Source organism: Anabrus simplex, chromosome 8 (genome assembly GCF_040414725.1).
Source record: "Anabrus simplex isolate iqAnaSimp1 chromosome 8, ASM4041472v1, whole genome shotgun sequence".
Lineage (NCBI taxonomy): Eukaryota > Metazoa > Arthropoda > Insecta > Orthoptera > Tettigoniidae > Anabrus > Anabrus simplex.
In genome coordinates this window covers 228,428,500-228,451,681 of record NC_090272.1, presented here as the reverse complement: position 1 = coordinate 228,451,681, position 23,182 = coordinate 228,428,500, and the positions used below count along the sequence as shown (strand labels likewise).

At 38.7% G+C, this 23,182-nt stretch overlaps 1 protein-coding gene across 7 annotated transcripts in view; it reads left to right on the top strand.

The window, feature by feature from the left end:
* The window catches only part of LOC136879031 (ankyrin-3), a 682,638-nt gene that overhangs the window by 577,710 nt on the left and 81,746 nt on the right, over positions 1-23,182 (top strand). For all 7 annotated transcript variants that reach the window (XM_067152757.2, XM_067152756.2, XM_067152753.2 and 4 more), the window contains 5 exons: positions 2,306-2,530; positions 6,350-6,510; positions 9,489-9,700; positions 12,270-12,474; positions 19,859-20,048. In XM_067152757.2, coding sequence (XP_067008858.2) covers positions 2,306-2,530; positions 6,350-6,510; positions 9,489-9,700; positions 12,270-12,474; positions 19,859-20,048 — 993 coding nt within the window. The remainder of the gene's footprint in view (positions 1-2,305; positions 2,531-6,349; positions 6,511-9,488; positions 9,701-12,269; positions 12,475-19,858; positions 20,049-23,182) is intronic.

Here is a 23,182-nt window from a genome sequence, read left to right as displayed (position 1 = left end):
TTATTCTGGTTTGCATCATCTTTTTGTCTTCTTTAAACTTTATGCCTCAAATTTGTTTATGTTGCCTTTTTCTGTACATTTTTTATGCTCTCTGTTTACTGATTAGTTTTTAGAATTCCTTTAGTTTTGAATTTTAGACTTAATTAGTTTTTAGAATTCCGTTTAGTTTTGAATTTTAGACCTTGGTTTGGAATCTGATTGGTGTTTGAAGAGGGACTTTTTTTATTAGATGAGTCTAGCATGCACTTTTTATTTAGAAGATAAATGAATAGACAGACATAGGTAGATAGCTTACGAGAGTGAAATTATTTTCCTGGTTACATTGTTGCTTTTTATGTTAAACAAATGGTCGTATTCTGTAACATAAACTAACAATTTCATTTGTTGCAACTCTCGTTTCACTCATCGTGCGGAAAAACCAGATAGGTTGATATTTTAATTTTTGCAGTAACCTACTAAGGTCAATACTCTCTATTCTTTGACACTAACAAGATGAGTTATTTCATCATAATATTGAAGAAATTGCCAAATTTTACTTCGAGATTATTCAAGAATATAAAACAGTCACCAGTAAGAACCAGATAAGTCAGTTTGTTTTGTGTGTGGCGGTATTTTCTTTTGGTATTTTGGACGTGGATATTATTATCTCGTAAATGAATTATTGGTAGTGAATTTACATAAGTGTGACTTACACTGGTGTACATCAGAAAATAATGAATGAAAATCCACAGCCTGTTTCCAGTAATTCAACTGGGTCAAGAATGGTCATCTAGCGGCAAGGACAGGAATTGTGCCAGCTGCCGATGCCTGTCGCACTCCTCTGGGACAATGATTAATGAAATATAGATGAAATGACATGATATTGGAGAGTGTTGCTGGAATGAAAGATGACAGGGAAAACCGGAGTACCCGGAGAAAAACCTATCCCGCCTCCGCTTTGTCTAGCACAAATTTCACATGGAGTGACCAGGATTTGAACCATGGAACCCAGCGGTGAGAGGCAGGTGCGCTTCCGCCTGAGCCACAGAGGCTCTTCACGTCAGAAAATAATACCTGGTCAATATAGAACAGTCCGGCTGGCTAAATGGTTAGTGTGCTGGCCTTTGGTCCGGAGGGTCCCGCGTTCGATTACTGGCCGGGTTGAGGATTTTAACCTTCATTGGTTAATTCCCCGTCTTCATCATTAGAATTCATCTTCGTAGACGCGCAGGTTGCCTATGCGGCGTTGACTCAAAAGACCTGCACCAGCCCTCTTCGAAGGCCACACGCTATTAATTAATATAGAACAAGTCATTTTCATTCACGATCGAAAGCAGATATTTTTATTTTTTTTTATTTTTTTTTTTTTGCTTAAACAAAATCCAACCTAAACCATTATTTAAAAAGCGGTTTCATATAACGCAGAGTGGTTTGACAACATTTGTTGAATTGGTGATTTTGTATTGCTTAAAAACAAAAAGGTGCTTCGCCTGAGAGCTTACCGTGTTATTTCCTGGGATGAGTGGCTTATTATTCACATCCACCACCACCTTCATAAAAGAAAAGTTTATTATGAATATTTCATTTAGATCCTTTATGAAAGTACAGTTTAACCATTCAGAAGTTTTATGAAAGTACCCAGATTCACTGTTTATAATTAAGAAATTAGGCTGAATGGCTCAATTGGATAAGTGTTAACCTTCTGCTCCGTGAGTTTAAATGAGAGACTTCAGTTTGTACAATCATGCTTACATAAAATTAAGTACATTAAGTACAGTGATGATGATGATGATGATGATGATGATGATGATGATGATGATGATGATGATTGTAATCAGGAAAATAATTTGTAGTTTTAATAAGGCATGCCAGTCTCCAGTTATTCTGTACTATAATAGAAGTTATAGTTTTGCGGTATATATTTTATTGTTATATTTTGAACACCACTTGAATTTGTCTCATGTTATTGCAAATTATTAGTAATTTTTATAGAAGTAGACTGACAAAGTTCAAAGTAAAGTGCTTTTTGATTTAAAAAGTAATTAATAAATTTATGGTTAAATTTTTCTGTGTACTTTTTACCAATTCCATTAAAAATAAATAAGTGATTTATATACTTTGTTCTTTACATATATGAATTAAACCATAGAGACAACGTTGAGAATTTACTAACAGTATTTACTTCTTCAGTCACTGGTTGATTTTCAATATTATTCCATAATTTATATACAAATTAGAGGTGTGGAAATATTGTTATTTTCCTTTCTTATTTCCCAATAATGGCAAAGTACATTGGTTCTCTTCTGATTGGTCATTGTCCTCTTAGCTTCCTTGTGAGTTTCCTGGTGGATGCCCGAGGTGGAGCGATGCGTGGTTGCAGACATTCGGGTGTGCGCGTCATCGTCCCCCCGCGCAAGGCCGCGATGCCAATGCGTATCACGTGCCGGTACTTGCGCAGGGACAAGTTGACCAACCCTCCTCCTCTGATGGAGGGAGAGGCTCTTGCCAGCAGGATTCTGGAGCTTGGACCAGTTGGAGCAAAATTCTTGGGGTAAGAAACTATACAGGACAATATTACCCTTATGGTTTACATGTGTGCAAGAGACGTTTGACATTGGTTTTAGACATTTTTGTAAGATTTCACCATAGTTAAATTTTTAACCATTTGCGCTGATATATCGGATATGTTATGACTGGTTATAAATCTCATATTTTGTCCTGTATTGGCTCAACGCAACTAAGATTCAGTTATAAGGAGATTCCCACCTTCCAATACTTGTCAATTTCTTATAACAGTTTTATTGTTTACATGACATAATCTAGCTTAATCTCTAGGTGTATACTAAATAAATAGAACATGTTTCGTTGCGATTATGGAACATCTTCAACTAAAAGAATTATTTCATCACCATAATCATTATGTGTGTTTTAATTGTCTTGCCATTTTTATTTGTTTAGCTGAAGATGTTCCATAATCGCAACGAAACATGTTCTGTTTATTTAGTATACACCTAGAGATTAAGCTAGATTATGTCATGTAAACAATAAAACTGTTATAAGAAATTGACAAGTATTGGAAGGTGGGAATCTCCTTATAACTTTACCTTAGTTATGTTATGACTTAAGAGTCCAGGATTTTATGTTACCCTAAAAATACATACATAAATATGTAACAAATGATCTCAAAATATGTACTATTAAATATAAAAATTCCACACGGAGTGAAAAATTGTTGCTATTTATCAAAAATAGTTTAGGAAGATTAATTTTGTACAAACTACACATGTCATTTAGAGTATTTTTTGGTGCGATTCTCAAGTTAACCAAGGCATAAAATAAAATATACCACAAGATATTTTTCCATGTTTTCAGTAGATAAGTTCTGTCAGAGATTGGAAGGTATGTTCTTGAAGACTAAAAAGGATCTCTCCTACATCTTATGAGGTCACAGGTGCATACTTCAACACATGGATGTGACCGATAGTAATGTCTTTCTCCGCTGAGGATCTGGCTAACAGTAGATAAAGTGGCATAACTTGGATTACTTTGAAAGATAGCTTTGGATTTTTTCAAGACTTATTCACCTACAGTTCCAATGACAGCATTGAGTTGTTTATCTTTATTTTAAACCACAGATGATGTCAATCGTTTCCGTGAGTGAAAGTCCATAAGTTTTTCATGCTTTCAGAGATTTAGCCGAAGTCAGTATTCACCACTTAACATGCAATTTTGGATTTATTCCATTAGACACATCTCGCATCCCTCATTAATGTTATATACATATTTTTTTTAAATTCTCTCTTCCCTTGGAGAGAAAGTAAATTTTATGTAAAATTATATGACAATTATCTTAAACACATGTAGAATTATGTGAAGAAAAAGAGGGTAATAAAATGGAATATAATAGCCTAGGTTGCCTAATTTGCCTATATTTTGAGTGTTCATACAGACACATATTAAGGAAAAAGTATGTAATTACAAAAAAATTTGGACTGTATCCATGACCTCATCATCTCTTGTTATGCTTGTATTGTGGATGTGCTTCAACTTTTGTTTATGCTAAGAAAAGAGTATAATAACAGCAGCATTTAAGTTTTTAGCATCTGTTGGATAATAGCATCTCTATACAGTAAAGTAGCAGTTCATGGTCTTTGGAATATACAGGGTAATTCAAAATCAGTGGCAGTTCGTGACATTTTACTCTGGCAGGGCTGTGCCACCATCCCCCTCTCCAGTCAGTCCAGTTTTCACTGACCAGCACCACAATATTTTTAGATTAATAATAATAATAATAATAATAATAATAATAATAATAATAATAATAATCTGATGACATTGGCTGAATAGAAATCTGCTTGCCCTACAACAGTAATTAGTTGATTAACTACACTACAATGGCATTTATACACACGCATTAACAGGCTAACAGCTACAGAAATCACGACTACTCTGCCACAGCACTGTTTCACTGATCACAAATGATATAACGACATTCACGTAAACAAATAAACAGTACGCACCTGAATTTCTCTAGTTTTGCATAAATCTCAAAGCATGAAGATGTATTTAATAATTTGACCAGCCTACAAATAGTGCCGTCATCTTCTGGTTACAGTTTGAATCTTTATTTTTAGCTTCTTTATAGAACTTAATTGTTTACATAGCCAGTATAATGGAATTCATTGTTTTGTAAAATGTTTTGGAATGAATCTCTAATAACAAACAAGGTAAGACGTGGAGGAAACAGTCTTGGTATATTGTAATGTGGCTGGCGATGTTGCTGAGGGCTCCGCTGGACAGACCATACATCCGCCTGCCCTCTTCCTTCCCCTGACAACCCCATATCATCCTTCCAGGCTCCTCCACCACCCCGCACACTTGCTAACTCTAGGAACCTACTGAGGGCTCTCCTGCCACAGTCCAAGCACCTCAAGACTAAAGAGAAAACATTATGCTTGGTGGACAGCAGCCATGGTCTAAAAGCATTTGCCATTTCCTTGAAAATAGAAAAGCAAAGTGTTTACAGCCAATATAATAAAGATAATTATTGTATAACTCACTAGCACACCATCGTAAGTTCGACTTCACTACATTTGTGCATCTCTTTTGTATTGTAATCAGTTACAGAGTGAAATTATGTTAAATGTTTCAGAAAAGGCGGTGGGATGGTGCCCAAAAGCCCTTTATGCACGAACCACCACTGTTCAAACCAAGACCGACAGTGCTCTGTTTTGACACTTGTTTGTTCCTTTCCTATACTTATATTTAATGGTAAATTAATCACCCTATTTGCAGTTAAAAGATTGAATTGAAATTGTTATAATTCCTTGTTATTTATTTCTATCACCACTATAATGGATATTAACTTAGAGGCATATTACAGGTCGTAATGTAAGATTCATGTAACAAGGGCAATCTTTTCATCTGATTCTTGTTTAGAAAACATACATTTTGTTGTATGAATTTTTTTTGTTGAAATGAAAATTTGGAAAAATCAAGAAATTTTGCCTTTGCATATAGAGAGGAAACCCGTTAATATCAAGTGTTATGACTAGGAATATCCCTGCACTGTTGAATTTTAATTGAGGAATGTGATCATTATCATCTGAAGCAGTTTCCAACCACAGGCTGAGTCTGCTTAGAACATAAGTCTCTCCATTGTTTTCTGTCCATCCACCACTTCTCGTCTCTCAGTGTCGTCCAGTTCCCTCCTCTTGCCTCGATGCTCTTCTTTACACCTTTCTGCCATCTGTCCCTTGGTCTTCATCTAGGTCTCCTTCTCTTCAACTCCATTTCTAACATCTTTCTTGGTATTCCCTCTTCTCCCATTCTCTTAAAATGTCCATATATCTGCAGCCTTGATTTTTCTATCTTTTCCTGTAGGGGCACCTCATTTACCATTTCCCAAACTCTCTCATTTCTTACTCTGTCCATTCTTGTTAAACCTACTAGACACCTCTGAAAGTTCATTTCCACTGCTTGTATTCTACCTTTATCCCTCTCCTTCATCACCCACGTTTCTGATCCATACATCAAAATTGGCACAAAATATGTCTTGTAGATAATTCCTTTACATCTCTGTGGTTCATTCCTGTTCCATATCAGTCCTCCCACACTCTTAAAGAATCCATTTTCACACCTTCCTCTTTCATTGAATTCCATCCTATTTCCTCCATTTTCTTCAGTTACACTTCCCAGGTTTCAGGTCTTTTCAACCGCTCCCCTCCTAATGTCATGTCATTATGCGCTCAGTTCTTGCTTTGTGTCATTACCAGCACTTCACTCTTTTGGGCTGAGAACTTCATTCCATAAGACAACTCAAATTCCTCCCATGTATTGCATGTATTATATATTTATGATCTATTTCCAGGCCTGTAATTATAGAGGTTCCACATTTTGCCTCTCTCCGTGGAAAGGAGCGAGAAATCGTCATCCTCCGATCAGATAATGGTGACAGTTGGCGTGAACATACCCTAGAAGCTAGTGAAGAGGCTGTACAAGATGTTCTGAATGAGAGTTTTGAAGGAGAAGGTAAGTAAATTAGTGGTTAAGATACCATCTTGATATAAGGATGTTCTGGTTTCATATCAAATATTTACTAATCTTTAGGTCATATATGATTTTTGTTTGTAGTAAAATTTACTGGTGCAAGCTTTCACAGTCAAATCGATTGACAAGCTTTTGTATTCTTATGGGTATTAGGCTGTTTCAGAATTTTAAATGTGTCCACATTTCAGTTACACTTGGGTAGGCCCTGTCAAGGTCAAAGCTTGTCAAAAGTAAATTGATTGAAAACCGTGCTTCTCAGTGTCGCTTTGTTAACAGTGATAATATGAACAGTTCCTACTTCAGTTGAAGATAATGTTTCACATAAATGGAAAGTTAAGAGCTGAAATAGGAATGTAATTTAACCCAGAATGGTATGTTTTGTCCAGTGGATCATTTGGGTATCATACATCATATTGCAGGCTTTTACATGCAGTTAGAATTTAATTTCACAGATATCTTTCCACTAATTACTACAGTAGTTCTAAGAACTTTTTTTTAATCAAACTTTTAGGAATAGAGATCTGTAAGGTATTAGCTTTACAGTGATGGTATTTTTCTTTATTCACATTGCAACAACATTAATAATATACTAGCTATGTAAATAAGATAGAAATTGATTGGTGGCAGGAAGTTAACATTGCCAATCCTAAGGATTAAAATAAATTTGATACACACACACGTGCGCGCATGCGCGCGCGCACACACACACACACACACACACACACACACACACACACACACACATCATTATAGACCATTAAGCCTTCCAGCATTCAGTCTGCAAGCCTCTGTGAATTTACTCAACGTCACCACAATCCTCTATTTGCAACTAGTGCTGTGGCCTCATTTAGTTCTATACCTCTTATCTTTAAAATTGTTAGAAATTGGGTCTAACCATCGCCATCTTGGTTTCCCTCTGCTTCTCCTACCCTCCATAACAGAGTCCATTAATCTCCCAGGGAACCTATCCTCGTCCATTCACCTCACATAACCCCACCACCAAAGCCAGTTTATGCACACAGCTTCATCCATTGAGTTCATTCCTAACTTAACGTTTATCTCCTCATTCCAAGTACCCTGCTGACATTGTTCCCACCTGTTTGTTCGAGCTATCATCCTCACTACTTTCTTGTCTGTAACTTCTAACTTATGAATAAGATATCCTGAGTATACCCAGCTTTCGCTCCTGTAAAGCAAAGTTGGTCTGAAAACAGACCGATGTAAAGAAAGTTTCGTCCGGGAGCTGACTTCCTTCTTACAGAATACTGTTGATTGCAACTGTGAGCTCACTGCATTAGCTTTATTGCACCTTGATTCAATCTCACTATATTATCATCCTGAGAGAACACACATCCTAAATACTTGAAATTATCTACCTGTTCCAGCTTTGTATCACCAATCTGACATTCAGTTCTCTTGGATTTCTTATCTACTAACATCAATTTAGTCTTCAAAAGGCTAATTTTCATACCATACTCATCGCACCTCTTTTCAAGTTCCAAGATATTACATTACAGGCTTTCGGCACAATCTGCCATTAAGCCAAGTTATCAGCATAGGCCAGACTGCTTACTACATTTCCACCTACCTGAATCCCTCCCTGCCACTTTATACCTTTCAGCAGATGATAGATTTGATAATATCAGCAATTTTAGGATATTTGTCCGCATGCTTTTCTATATAAATGACTTGTCACTGGTCTCTCAATACTACTCGCATTTCTCTTTTCTTTGATTGCACTTAATACCTTGCTACTATCATGTATCAAGTCATTAATTTAATTTCATTAACTCCTCTGATGAGGTTGACGTCAGGTAGGACATCCTGTCATAAAATCTTGGTACTGTAGATTCAGCTCACTTCATACCCAATCCCATAGAGAAAAGGGTTGGACCTCCCTCGCTGTCTTTCTTTCATATTTAAGAGATTCGCTGTATATTGAAGAATACTGTTGCTATTAATGCTTTCACGGCCTGTACTTATAGACATGATATTGTATAGGCTTTTGGGCTTGTGCCATGTCAATAAAATAAGGTGAAATTCTTAACATTTCGCAGAAAACTGTGCTCTGCGTCCTCAGAAGAATTCTCGACTGTCCACAAGAAAGGCTTCTTAAACAATGACACTTTTTAATTTGGAACGTTATAATAGAAGTAGAAGTGGAAATGGTACGTTCATTCACCACCAGATGGCCCCCAGGACGTGGCACAACACTAGCATTTGAAGCGGAAGCTGACCGAACCATCACAATCAGACTAAGCGGTTCACATAACGTGTTTGCGTAACATATGACAGGCGTAAGACATAGACATAAGCCTGGAATGAAACATCTGGCGACAAGGAACGTACGAATTTGGAAAACATCGAGATGAAATAACAATAGTGAAGGGGCAGGGAAGGGAACTACCTACGTAAATTCTTAATGGCTAACAATTTCAACAGGGACACTGGCTATCAATTAAGTAATACCTGGTTGCCAGCCATTAAGAATTACGTAGGTAGTTCCCTTCCCTGCCCCTTCACTATTGTTATTTCATCTCGGTGTTTCCAAATTTGTACGTTCCTCGTTGCCAGATGTTTCATTCCAGGCTTATATCTATGTCTTACACCTGTCATATGTTACGCAAACACATTATGTGAACCTCTTAATCTGATTGTGGTGGTTCGGTCAGCTTCCGCTTTGAACGCTAGCATTGTGCCACGTACTGGGGGCCATCTCGTGGTGAATGAACGTACCATTTCCACTTCTACTTCTATTATAATGTTCCAAATTAAAAAGTGTCGTTTAAGAAGCCTTTCTCGTGGACAGTCGAGAATTCTTCTGAGGACGCAGAGCACAGTTTTCTGCGAAACGTTAAGAATTTCACCTTATTTTCTTGACACGGCACAAGCCCAAAAGCCTCTACAATATCATGTCTATTGAAGAATACTGTTTACTAGTTTATTATCTTTATTTTCAGAAATTAGCCAGTTAGAAGATCTCCATACAAGCCGCATAACTCGTATCCTCACCGCAGACTTTCCTCATTACTTCGCAGTAGTTTCACGTGTGCGCCAAGAGGTACATGCCATTGGGCCAGAAGGTGGTATGGTGTCTTCTAGTGTTGTACCACAAGTACAAGCCGTGTTCCCTCCAGCTGCACTCACTAAGAAGATTCGAGTTGGCATACAGGTGGGATGTAATTCTCTTACTGTAAGTCTTGCAGTATGCTTGTAGATAGGTTAAATTTTACTAGTGTCCTGGCTTTGGACAGGAACAATTTTGAATTTACGATGCTAGGCCTTATAAGATTTCCTTGTAGATGATACATATATTCCTTGTATGCATGTACACAGCTCAGTGTGGTATTTTTCTGAGGTACTTCCTGCTGCCTGCCTGGTTGCCTGCCTGCTGGCTCGATCCTTTCTCTCCATGCGATATTTGAACCATTCCTGCACTTTCAAAAAAATGACGATGACTCCTAAACTATTCTTGCAAATTATATACTGTAAAGGGTATTTTTATTTTAAGAAGATTATTGAGGTTAATATATTATTTTATTTTGATAAGGGTTACGTGATTAATCTGAAAATATGGTTTCTCAGAAGGTTTTGTTTTTACTGTAAACTATAACATTAAAATACTTATCAAGGGCTGTGTTTTAAAGATAAGTATATACCATTAGTAGAGCACTTCTATGTTCAACAATTCTTCCTCACATACTTGGGGTCTGTCATTGATGGTTTAAGCAACGTAAGTGAAGAATACATTCAGAGATCTGGTATTCCTTTGATTTTCTTCAATAAGGTCACTACTGCTTGGCTCCATTTTGCCATAGAATAATGTTTCATACACCTAAAACCTGTGATAAATGCTCTGTGTATCAGTGAAAAACTGTAAGAAAATCTGATCAGTGGTTCTTGAGATTAGCGTGTGCAAACACAAAGGTTTCTGTCTGTTTTATAAAATGTAAAGATATTCTGAACAATATGACTTGGGAGTGTCTTCTACCACCAGACACAGAGTCTATATGGAATAAAGGTGTACGAATAAAGGGATATTACGTGGAGGTAGCTGAAATGAAGTTCTTGAGGACAAGACAAGGGACAGAGTGAGAAATGAAGACATACAAAAAAACTTCAAAGTGAAAAAGCTAAATGAAAAACTCACCTGTAACATTTATCTTTCTTTCCTAATTTTAACTTAAAAAATAGGGAAGGGTATAGAAGGTTGGCATGGTTGAAAAGCAGAAAAAGGAAAAAAAAAAATGCACAAAATAGTTATTTAATTCTGTACTTTATTTACAAAAAAAAAAAAAAAAAGAAGAGATATTAGCACATTTAACAGTTTTGTTACCACATCAGGCTGGTCACATGACCAAACAGCGTGCCTATGTGACAGCACCGCACAGAGTTCAAAGCTGCACAGCATTGCAGTGCCTGTAAACTTAATCCATTCCCAGTGCATAAAGCATTCTGACCAATCTCCGTTTGCTTTTAAATGTTTCCGTACAATACCAAGATTTTGTGCAATTCATGCACTTCAGACTGTACCATTTTGTGATTTACAGCATTGTCGTTGTCTCTTCCTTCTTTAACCTACTCCAGAACTTACGTACATTTCTGCATGTACCTTTCTTGACACCGCAGAATAAATTACATAGGTTAATTTTTCTTCTCTCCCAATAAGTCGTTTCTCTAGTTACGCCAATAACAAATCATGCACGGCTGCACTTCGTACTTATGACTCGCTGCTCTCAGTCCACGTTCTGCAGCATATTCTAACACATTCAACGTGAAGGATGGCATAAAACTTGTTCTCCTGTTTGTATACTGGGCGCTTCGTAATACACACCACACGCTACCGTTCAGGATGCAGAGTTCAGAAGCTGGAAGGTTATTGAGAAAGGTAGGGTAGGGGGAAAAGAGTAGCCAAGGCACGGGTGGTGCAGGAGCGTGTGTTTTGCCGTTAACTGAAACGTTGCACTTATTGCCTCGTCACTTGAAAGATTATTGTGCGTTTTTGTTCCTTTTTTGTTTTGTGCACTGTCAGTACTACAATCACAGTTGGCTATCTGTAAAGTTAGTGGGAAAGGAAAACTTGTGGTGGTGTTATCAAACAATGTAAATTAACTGATGAAGTCGTTCTCCGTTCAGTATCTGAAAATAAAAATGGTGAAGAAGAAGAAGACTACACTGACATAACCAATGTGAGAGACAAAATGAGTTGTACTGATGGTTTGTATGTGATCGAAAAGACACTGCTGTACTCAAAACAGCAAAGCATATCATGGCCGACTAATATGATGCTGCGACATCTGCACAACCTAACAGCGAAAAAGCATTATCAAACGGAGAACTGTTACAGAATTTTTAACAAAATTATATTCAGTGTACTGTTCAGTGTAGCAGGTTTGTTGATTTTTTAAATGTACTCACAATTTTTTTAAATGCCTGGTGTTCTTATTAACCTGATTTGTTCATTCTGTATAGTCCAATGAGTCAAGAGTTTGTCTAATTTCTAATTGAATCATAGTTTTTCAGTAACCATCTGTTTTATCCAAGTTTCTTTTTTTCACTTATTGGAGGTGGTCTTGTTCCACATAAATTCAGATAACTTGCACTGCAGCAGAGTTTATGGTTGTAGAACACACAGTCAACAACACCGATACACTCTGAAGACAATTGTTATTCTCACCAGTGAGTATATGACTGTGATGTTATGGATACTAACAAATGTTGTAATTTCTTTATTTTTTTAGGCTCAGCCCATTCCTGCAGAATTGGCAGCTAAATTGTTGGGTAACAGAGTAGCAGTCTCACCCATTGTCACCGTAGAACCTCGTCGGCGGAAGTTCCATAAGCCCATCACTCTGACGATACCAGTTCCCCAAGCAGCTAATAAGGGCATGATCAACCAGTATTCAGGAGATGCCCCTACTCTCAGACTTCTGTGCAGTATCACAGGTAGTTTGGTATTAGCTAGTCTTGTGGTCATGATGTTTGTCTGTGTTATACAGTTCATCATCATCATCATCATCATCATCATCATCATCATCATCATCATCATCATCATCATCATCATCATCATCAATGTCCCACTCCAGTCGCCTGGGTGTGGTTAACAAGCCTGCTCCACTCCTTTCTGTCCTTCCACTTTTCCTGCTCCATTACTTCTGCCACATCCAACCCAGCTTCTCTAATGTCCTTCCAAATCTGATCCATCCACCTTCTTCTCGGTCTTCCAACTGGTTTCTTTCCCTTAACTTCTCTTTCCAATTCCCTTCTTGCTACCAGTTCCTCTCCCATTCTTTTTACATGTACAAAACATCTCAGTCTTGCTTTCTGTATCTTCTGTACTAATGGTTCTATATTTAGCTCCTGTCTGATGTTAATATTTTGAATTCTATCTCTTCTTGTCTTTTTAACCAATGTTCTTAAAAAAAAATTATTTCTACTGCTTGGATCTTACTATCTTATCTCTTATTAGTTACCAGCGTTTCTAGTCCATATGTTACAATTGGTGTGAAATACTGTTTATATAATGTTAATTTCGTTCTCTTGGGTACCGGTACTTTGTCATCCCATAAAAGCTCTCTGACTTGATGATAAAATGTTGTACCTTTACTTAGTCTGTTATTAATTTCAGGGTTGATTTCAATACTTCCATTAATAATGCTACCCAGATATGTAAACTCTTCTACATTCTCTAACCGTTCTCCGCCCATGTTCACTTGGCTACTCTTTTTCTCTTTTCCACAGTACGTGACTACAGGTTTTTTTTTTTTTACCATTCCAAACTCCTTCAGATTTTCATTCCAGATGTCCACTCTCCTTTGTATTTTCTTTTCTCCCTTTCCCCAAATCACAGCATCATCTGCAAATACCAAAGCATTCACTTCATCACTACTGACACAATAATGGCGATAGTGCACTTCCTTGCTTGAGACTTTTTTTTTTTGCATAAAATGTTTCAGGGTCACCACTCCCCACTTGTACACTGCTTTTACTCCCATGATACACCATTTTTATCTTGTTAATTAATGATTTTGGTACATTCCTTTTCAGTAGGCATTCCCATACATGTTTTCTCTTAACTGTATCATAATCATTTCCCAAATCCAAAAATACGAAGATGATTTCCTTGTTCCTTTCCAGATGTTTTTCCATTATCGCTCGCACTCTAAATATCAAGTCTATTGTTGATCTATTCGGTCTAAAGCCATATTGTTCTTCCTCTAACTGTGTTTCTATTATATCCCTCAGTCTTTTGTCTATGACTTTCTCCATTATTTTTAGCCCATGTGATAAGGGTTATACCTCCATAATTTTCACATTTCTTCCTATTGCCTTTTTTGAACAGTAATACCATGCTTCCTTGTTGCCAATCTTCAGGTATCCTTTCATCCTTTCATATGGCATTGAGGGCTCTGTATAGCCACAGTAGTCCAATGCTTCCTGCTGCCTTAATCATATCAGCATTGAATTTGTCCTTTCGACTTGCTTTACGTTTGGTCATTGCTTTCACTGCCCTTTAAATTTCCAACCATGTTATCAGGTTCTCTTCTTTTTCTCCATCTATTATTTCCATTTTCTTATCTCCTTCTTCCTCCGAGTAGTCATCCTCATTATGAAGTTTTTCAAAATACTTTGCCATCACCTTCTGAAGACACTTTTCGTCATGTACTATGGATCCATCTTATCTCTCTAATGCCTTGATTTTTTCTTGATCTATTGTTTTCTATTTTATTACTCTGTGTAATAATTTCTGATTTCCTCGACTATCTTGCTCAATTTTTTGGTAAACTCTCCCCAACATTTCTCCTTTTCTTCCTTGATACTCCTCTTTACTTGTAGTTTCAATCTTTTGTATTCCACATGTAACCTTTCTATCTTATTCTCATACCTCTGATACGTTTTTTGGTTTTCCTTGTCCATTTCTTTCTTCATCTTGTTCCTTCCTTTTATTTCTTTTTTTATTTTGTCTGTCCACCACCGTGTCTCCTTTCCCTTAACCTTTGCTTTTGTTTTCCTGCATACCTCAATTGCTGCTTCCACAAATGTCTGTCTTAAATTGTCCCACTCTTCTTCTCCACTTCGTATTTCCATGTTAGGCAACTTCCTTTTTTATACAGTCTTGGAATGCCATTCTTTTATCCTCCTTCTCCAATTTCTAAATCCTGATCTTTGGTTTCTTATACAGTTATAGTCTCAATATTAAAGGAAGTGTTCTCTCAGCTAGAGCAGGGAGGACCCGTTTACTGCCTGCCTGCCTCACTGGACAGAAGGGAGTAAGGGTAAGGCTGCCATGGAAACGTGTGCGAACCCACTGTGGTCGCCATGGAGACATGCTGCTGTCCGCTTGGAGTTGCTATACCTTTCACTTCTCAGAATTTGTTCCGAATGGTTTAGTGCGAGTGTTATTCTGTTTCTGTTGTGTGGCCATTATTAAGTACTGTATAGAACATGAGAAAAAGTAGTCTGGTACACAACAGAATACAGTGTTCTCAACAAACCAACATGAGAGTGAGAAGGAGAAAGGAATGTGCGGTCGTGGCCACACCGCACAACAGCACTACAGTAAGACTTTTCTCCTTTGCTAACTGTCAAAATGCTCCTTTTGATATTATTATTACTATGGAATAGTGTTTGTGTGTAAGGTTTGGTCATCACAAAACTGTCTGGCTCCATGGCTAAATGGTTAGCATGCTGGCCTTTGGTCACAGGGGTCCCGGGTTCGATTCCCGGCAGGGTAGGGAATTTTAAGCATCCTTGGTTAATTTTGCTGGCATGGGGGCTGGGTGTATGTGTCGTCTTCATCATCATTTCATCCTCATCATGATGCGCAGGTTGCCTACGGGAGTCAAATCAAAACGCCTACACCTGGCGAGCCGAACATGTCCTCGGACACTCCCAGCACTAAAAGCCATACGCCATTTCATCACAAAACTGACCACTCTGTATTTCTAGATTAGCAACTAACCTTAATAGCAATTCTCACAAGAGTCTTGTCAATAGCTGTAATGATAGAGGTAGTAGATAGTTCCAGGAATATATAGTTTTATTTCATCCTTGTGCCTTTGCTGTTGAGACCTAGTGTTTACAGTGCACTGTGTCTTCTAGTATGGACTAGAATATTGATCAGTCTGTCTCATCCTTAGCTTTCACCATATGAAAGTGACTGAGGTATGAGCAGTCAGCCAGTCCCTGTTATAAATGTTGTACAAATGTTACTCATAGTGTCGTTTGGTGCGTACATTTCAGTGCGCTTGGCAGAATGATATGCAATAGCAACTTCTGGCTCAGTAAGGAAAGCAACGGCAAACTACCTTGTGCCTCATTTTCCTTGTGATGGCTAGGCCATCTATAACAGCTGATGGTAGTGCTGTTGAAGATTCAGCCAGCCTTCGGGCTGAATACTCAACACACATACTTCATCTCTTGGCAATAATTGGATGTGTCTATGCAGAGAATGATTCAGTATTTTTTATGCGATGTTCTGGAGGTGTTCTGCACAGTCATCATGAGAAAGTGACTATTATGCAGGAAGTTGACTCTTTGTGGAAATCATTTTGAATGATATGCTGAAAGAACAAAAGTTGACTTGACTCCTGGGGAGGGGCATAGGACCAAAACCACGTTTTGCCATCTAGTTCTGTGCTGAGCTGTTTTCTTTAAGTCTATCCAGCTAGAACCTATCTGTAGAAGAATCTCCTCTTCCACCAATCTTCTCCACATCCTCTTAGGAGTTCCTTTTCTCCTGTATCCTTAACCCTAGAAGTGCCGAGTGTTTTTCCCTAAATGCCAGGCCATTTTCGCATGTAATACACATTTATGTTTTTAACAAAAGCACGCTTAGATAGAGAAAAGTTAAACTTGAAGCACACCATATTATGTAATAGACAAGAAAAATGTTCACAATAAATGTATTGATCGGTGGAACATTTTTCTTGTCTATTACATTGAATCCAATCAATACGGAATATGAAACTTATAAATAATAGCACGCCATATTATGCAGAAAGCTTTATTTTACATGCTTTTATAAGTATTAGATAATTTACTTACTTATCTCGTGTGTATCAGGCGATCAAAATTTTGGAAAATTAAAAAAAAAAAAGTTTTCCCCCATATTTTCAAGCTCACCATTAGTAATAAAAACACCGGGCGAGTTGGCCGTGCGTGTAGAGGCGCGCGGCTGTGAGCTTGCATCCGGGAGATAGTAGGTTCGAATCCCACTATCGGCAGCCCTGAAGATGGTTTTCCGTGGTTTCCCATTTTCACACCAGGCAAATGCTGGGGCTGTACCTTAATTAAGGCCACGGCCGCTTCCTTCCAACTCCTAGGCCTTTCCTCTCCCATCGTCGCCATAAGACCTATCTGTGTCGGTGCGACGTAAAGCCCCTAGCAAAAAAAAAAAAAAAAAAGTAATAAAAACCACTCATTTTAAGAAACCACTATATACAAAACACGCAACATTTCCTCTAGTTTTTTTAAAATATTAAGTTCTCAAGAGACTTAAAAAGTTCCGAGCTGCACACAGTTCCGTCAGCTGCCGAGCACTTCTGGGAGTCATTCTCAGAGCGTTTTCTTTTCCTCCCAGGCCTCGTAGGCCTCCAGAAATACTGCAGTTTATGAAAGCATTCACGGTGCATCCCAGAATTACATCCGGGACACCAAAAATGGCTTCGTCCCCCTTTTTTCACATGACCACAAACAGCACACAACCTTTCCTTTCGTCCGGGTCGATGAGATAGTTCATGTTTGTGATCACCTTCTTCTGCTATATTCGCTGGTGGGTCTAGAAAAAGATTCTCCTCCATGACCAGAAATACATAATTGGTGTACTGTTTCGGGCAGACAGTTCCTAATGACAGGATTCCTTGCGCGGATCTCATCGAAATCATCGAACTCCTGTTCGGGTGGATAAACCCTGCATCACTATGGGGTTACAGGAACAGTATCATCCAAAGAAACGTCGGCAAGCCTGCTCGGGTCATCGGAATCACTTTCAACTTCAGATTCTGGAATATAATCTTCTCCGCTGTCAGAAGATTCATCAGCTAAAGAAAATATACCACTGGATGAGGAAGCATCCCAATCATCTTCAAGAACTTTGCGAATATCACTTGAATCACGAAGCTCATCATCCATGATGAAAGTTTACCCTTTAAAGGAAACAATGTAAAAATAAAATAAACTCAATAACCTGTTGAAAGAAATATTCACAGAAACTAACAGGAACAGCAAGCGAGCGTGAAGTTACATAGCAACTGAGACGACTGGGAGTTGAGGAAATAGTAGCTAACTTTTATACCTACCCTGACCTTGACTGAGTCATTTCCTTTTAGTGAGGAATATGTGATGAAAGACTTAAAGTTTCCTCTAAAAAGTCTTACTTGCTAAAATAGTGTAAGTGAACGATAAATTATATTATAAGTGATTAAGCGAACGCATGTACTATGCGTCGCGCGTGCGACGTTGGCCTTGTAGTGACATTGTATTGAGTTGCAAGCGCGACGATTGGCAGTTCTAGGGTTAAGGATTCTTTTTCCTTCTTTTTTTAAACAATATGTTTTAGGTCACATCGACACAAATAGGTCTTATGGCGACGATGGGATACGAAAGTGCTAGGCGTGGGGAGGAAGCGGCTATAGCCTTGATCAAGGAAACCACGGAAAACAATCTTCAGGCCTGCCAACAGTGGGGTTTGAACCCACTATCTCTGGAATGCAAGCTCACAGCTGCGCGACTAACTGCATGGCCAACTCACTCAGTGTTACTGATTCTACTGTGGGGCTTGTTCGGCGATGTTGTTGTCAGATCTTCACAATGCACAGTATGCCCAATCAACTGGTCGATCGGTAATTGATATAAATTTTCCCAGAGTGCTTCATTGGACACTATAGCCTGAACCTCATAGTTTCTAAATTGCCGTTTTCACAGATTTTGGTTCTGTCTGGTGGTGGTGCTTGGAAACACAGACATCCAACGAATCGCAAGCCATCATTCATACTGGATTGATATTGGTTGATCGCGATCTCAAAACCTAGTTGCCATCTGGATTGTGTACATTGACCACTTGGTTAAGCTATCTCGCTCAGCATGTATAGTGTTCAGTACAGTTCATGATCTTTTGCATTTTTTATTTGTGTTTTTCAGATTGTTATATCTGGTCTTCATCCCTCCAGTATAGTACAGTATAGCAAAGTTTACAATTTGTGTAGTGTAAGTTATTACAATAGCCTATAGTTTTTTAATAGGTTTAATTGTTCAGTACCAAGCTCTATAGCTGCAGTTGCTTAAGTGCGGCCAGTATCCAGTAATCGGGAGATAGTGGGTTCGAACCCCACTGTCAGCAGCCCTGAAGATGGTTTTCCGTGGTTTCCCATTTTTACACCAGGCAAATGCTGGGGCTGTACCTTCATTAAGGCCACGGCTGCTTCCTTCCCACTCCTAGGCCTTTTCCATCCCATCGTCGCCATAAGACATATCTGTGTCGGTGCGACGTAAAGCAAATAGCAAAAAAAATATATATATATCTTGTTCAGTGTAGCTGCAGTTTTATTTACATCCACGTGTTGGTTAATGTATCACTGTAGTTCAGGAAAGACAAGTGGCGAGAAGGTGACGCTGAGATCAGTAGGTAGGCCATAATCTCCTTCCTCTTCCACCCATTAGCTGCGAGTAATTTTTTATTTCCTCATTCTCTTTTATTCTTAAAAATGTGTTCTTGTTTTAGGCTCTGACGTTGTTAGTAACTGCATACAGCATCTTTGAAGTTTGTGCGAGTTTGTTTTCATTCGGGATTCATTAGATATTCTGAGTATGGTATTACATTTTATGAGGGCTGTGTGCTGCACTTATTGCATCAGCTGTTATCGCAGTGGTAGAGAGCTGGGAATGTAGGTTAGGCGATGTTCACAGTTTTTGCGAACTGTCAATTTAGAAGTAAAGCCGTGTGGAGCATATATCACACCAGTGTTTGCCTAATATACTTTTAATCATTTGTTAACGAATGTCTGGATCTTTCTTGTCGGACCGAGCAAGTGACCGTATCATCAGTTTGAGTGTTTGAAGCCTCACTGTCAGCGGTCCTGAAGATGGTTTTCCATCATTTCCAATTTTTGAACTAGGCAAATGCTGGGGCTGTACCTTAATTAAGTCTGATCACATCCTTCCCACTCCTGTTGTCACCATAAGACCTGTTTGTCAGTGCGATGTAAAGCAAATAGTAAAATAACTTTGTCGGCTGCTTTGTTACCTATGACTGGGAAGTGAGGAATTGTGTTAATGCTCGTGATGTGAAATAGCCTGTATTTAATTACATTTACTTGTTTGTCTTTGATAGGAGGGACCACCAGAGCGCAGTGGGAAGATGTCACTGGCTCCACACCTCTCACCTTCGTCAAGGATTGCGTCACGTTCACCACCACAGTTTCTGCCAGGTTTTGGCTCATGGACTGTAGAAATATAGCAGACGCCACTAAAATGGCTACAGACCTGTACAGAGAAGCCACACATGTTCCTTTCATGGCAAAGTAAGTAAATTGCATTGTTACGTGGTTCACTGCCCCCAGTGGCAAAACCTAGTCTAGACAAACTTACGAACTCGATTGTGTGCCCTCCCTCCCTCTGTCTTTCTTAAAGGAAAAATCATGTTTGTTCAGTTTGGATTTCACATAAATCTGGACATACCGTGGTTAGGATTCAGTCTCTCACCCTCACTAGATCCAGGAATCAATCACTTGACTGCAAACTTAATGTGTCTGGGTTCAAATCTCAAATGAGTTTTGATTTTTAACTCTGTGTATTTGTGACCTATGGACTATTCAAAGTTTGTATCAAAACGTTCTATCCAAAGATAAAACTTCCAAGATGAACTATGTTCATTCATTCATTCACTTATTTAGCTTCCATAGACTGTACAATTACATATTTTGAAATATGCCAACAGTATAGGAGTTGTCAAGTGATCTCCTAATACTAACAATAATATATGCACAACAATGAACATTTTGAAAAAAGGAGAAAAACAGAAACACCACATACCTCAATGTTAGGACAGCACATCTTAATTTTTTAAAATAATATTAATAACCAATATTTACAAGACAAAATAAAAATATATTGGTATGGTGTTAATAATGTGAACATAGTCAATGTGACATTAACATATTTTTAACCCATTAGTTCCCGGTGATGCGTTTTTGCAACAGCATACAATAATATACCTTTTTTTAAATCAATTTGGCAGAAGCTATTGTGAACTCTTTTGTGTTAGCCATTTAGTTACTCAATGACTCAAGCTACGAGCTCCACGTGTTTCCCACCGTATCTGACAGCGTGTCGTCGTGTGGAGAGCTAGTGAACTGAAGCAGTGAATGAACTCGAAGTATGGCTATGTCTGACTGAAAACAACGATAAGTAAATAGTAATGAAACTGAAGCCGCCTCTGTGGTGTAGTGGTTAGCGTGATTAGCTGCCACCCCCGGAGGCCCGGGTTCGATTCCCGGCTCTGCCACGAAATTTGAAAAGTGGTATGACGGTTGGAACGGGGTCCACTCAGCCTCGGGAGGTCAACTGAGTAGAGGTGGGTTCGATTCCCACCTCAGCCATCCTGGAAGTGGTTTTCCATGGTTTCCCACTTCTCCTCCAGGCGAATGCCGCGATAGTACCTACCATTAGGCCACGGCCGCTTCCTTCCCTCTTCCTTGCCTATCACTTCCAATCTTCCCATCCCTCCACAAGGCCCCTGTTCAGCATAGCAGGTGAGGCCGCCTGGGCGAGGTACTGGTCATACTCCCCAGTTGTATCCCCCGACCAAGAGTCTGAAGCTCCAGGACACTGCCCTTGAGGCAGTAGAGGTGGGATCCCTCGCTATGTCCGAGGGAAAAACCGAACCTGGAGGGTAAACAGATGATGATGATGATGATGAATGAAACTGAAGCTATAATGACGGACTCGTGTTTATAGCATAGCACAGGGATAACATATGCCTGTGTGAAAAAATTAATCCCTGATGCAACAATGGGCCACTCAGACTAGTTAGATTACGAGTGTTGCGTTTTCGCAACACCGAGCACAAATGATATAAAAAATATTAAATTTTATTCTGGTATCTTTTGACATATTATTACAGTTCTTACCATTTTCTTAGTACTTCTGTGCACTTTTTAAATTCTCGTTCTCTTTTTCATCTCATGTAGGAGCCTGCTCGTGCACGAGATAGTGACATTACCGGAGGAGGAAGAGCCTCCGGATATGTTACAAGCCAACTGCGTGGATATATGTATGGCTCCCCCGCCGGTAAGGTATGACACAGATGAAGGCAGCGGTGACAGAGACACTGGACGAACAATAAATAATCTAAGTGGACAGCAGCTAAGATCTGAAGCCGAAGCCATCTTCCGTAGTTTCAATGAGGATATGGTACTTGAGGGAGAAACTGTAGAAGAATATTCTGAGGAGATTGAACTTCCAGACCAAGACAGTTCTCACGATATTAGCGAACAGGTTATGAGTAGTTGCAGTGCAACAATGGCAAAAATTAGTTTGTTGGGGAACAGGAACAAGAAACAGGTTAGAATGTGGAGAAATTGTGATCTGCCTGAAAACTGTGAACTGAAGAAAACGCTAGAGAACAGAAACAAGTATGTATTTTACGAGTCTAATGCATTATGTAAGCCATTATCTTCTGTAGAAGTATTTCAGCTATTTTACTGTGAGGAGTAGACTTTAGATATTGTGAAACAAAGTGTCATATATTCTGTTCAGAATGAAGACCAATGTTTCAGTTTTCTACCGATGAGCTGAAAGCTTTTAGTGGTATTCTCTTACTCAGTGGTTATGTTCCATTGTCCCAGTATAGGATGTACTGGGAAGAAAGTAGTACAATGCGAAGAACTAAGTTTGAATAAATTGTGAGGAGTCTTCAATTGAGCGAAAATACCAGCTTGGACAAAAATTATCGTATTGCGAAGGTTAGAACATACCTAGACAAACTGAAAGAGATTTTCAAGGAATTTGCTACGTGGGAGATAAAGTCAAGCATTGCTGCAGCTATAATCCTGTACTGCAGGAGGCACGGCCTGGAACAGTACATTCGAGGCAAGCCAATCTGCTTTGGATACAAAGTGTGGTGGCATAATCTAAGACTGAGTTACCTGATCGACTTTGACGTCTACCAAGTTGCAAAGGGACAGCAGAATGAGTACAAGCAAGATTTTGGGTTAGGAGGAGGAATTATAATTACGTTTTCTGAAAATCTGCCTCAGAACGGAAATGAAAAGTGCTCCCTTATCACATATTTGCGGATAACTGTAACTGCAGTTGCTAGTACAGTCTCGTCAGACATCCGGTTCGATAAAAGAGGGCACATTGTAGTGAAGCAAGACAAACGAACACTATGTGCTCTCTGCATTTCGACAAACAGAAGGTGTGTTAAATGCGGTGTGGCCCTGCATGACAAGTGTTTCTTCGAATGTCACGTTCGAAAATAAGGAAAATACGGGCAGTAGCCTTGGATAGTGTTTTCTTTTCTGTGGTATTGCAATCGAACGATACATCAACAATTGTGTACACGATTTTGTAATAAATAGGGAACAATGATAATAGTAGAAAAGTAGTAATATATGCACAGTAAATTGGTATAATAACAATAATTTCTTTCTAA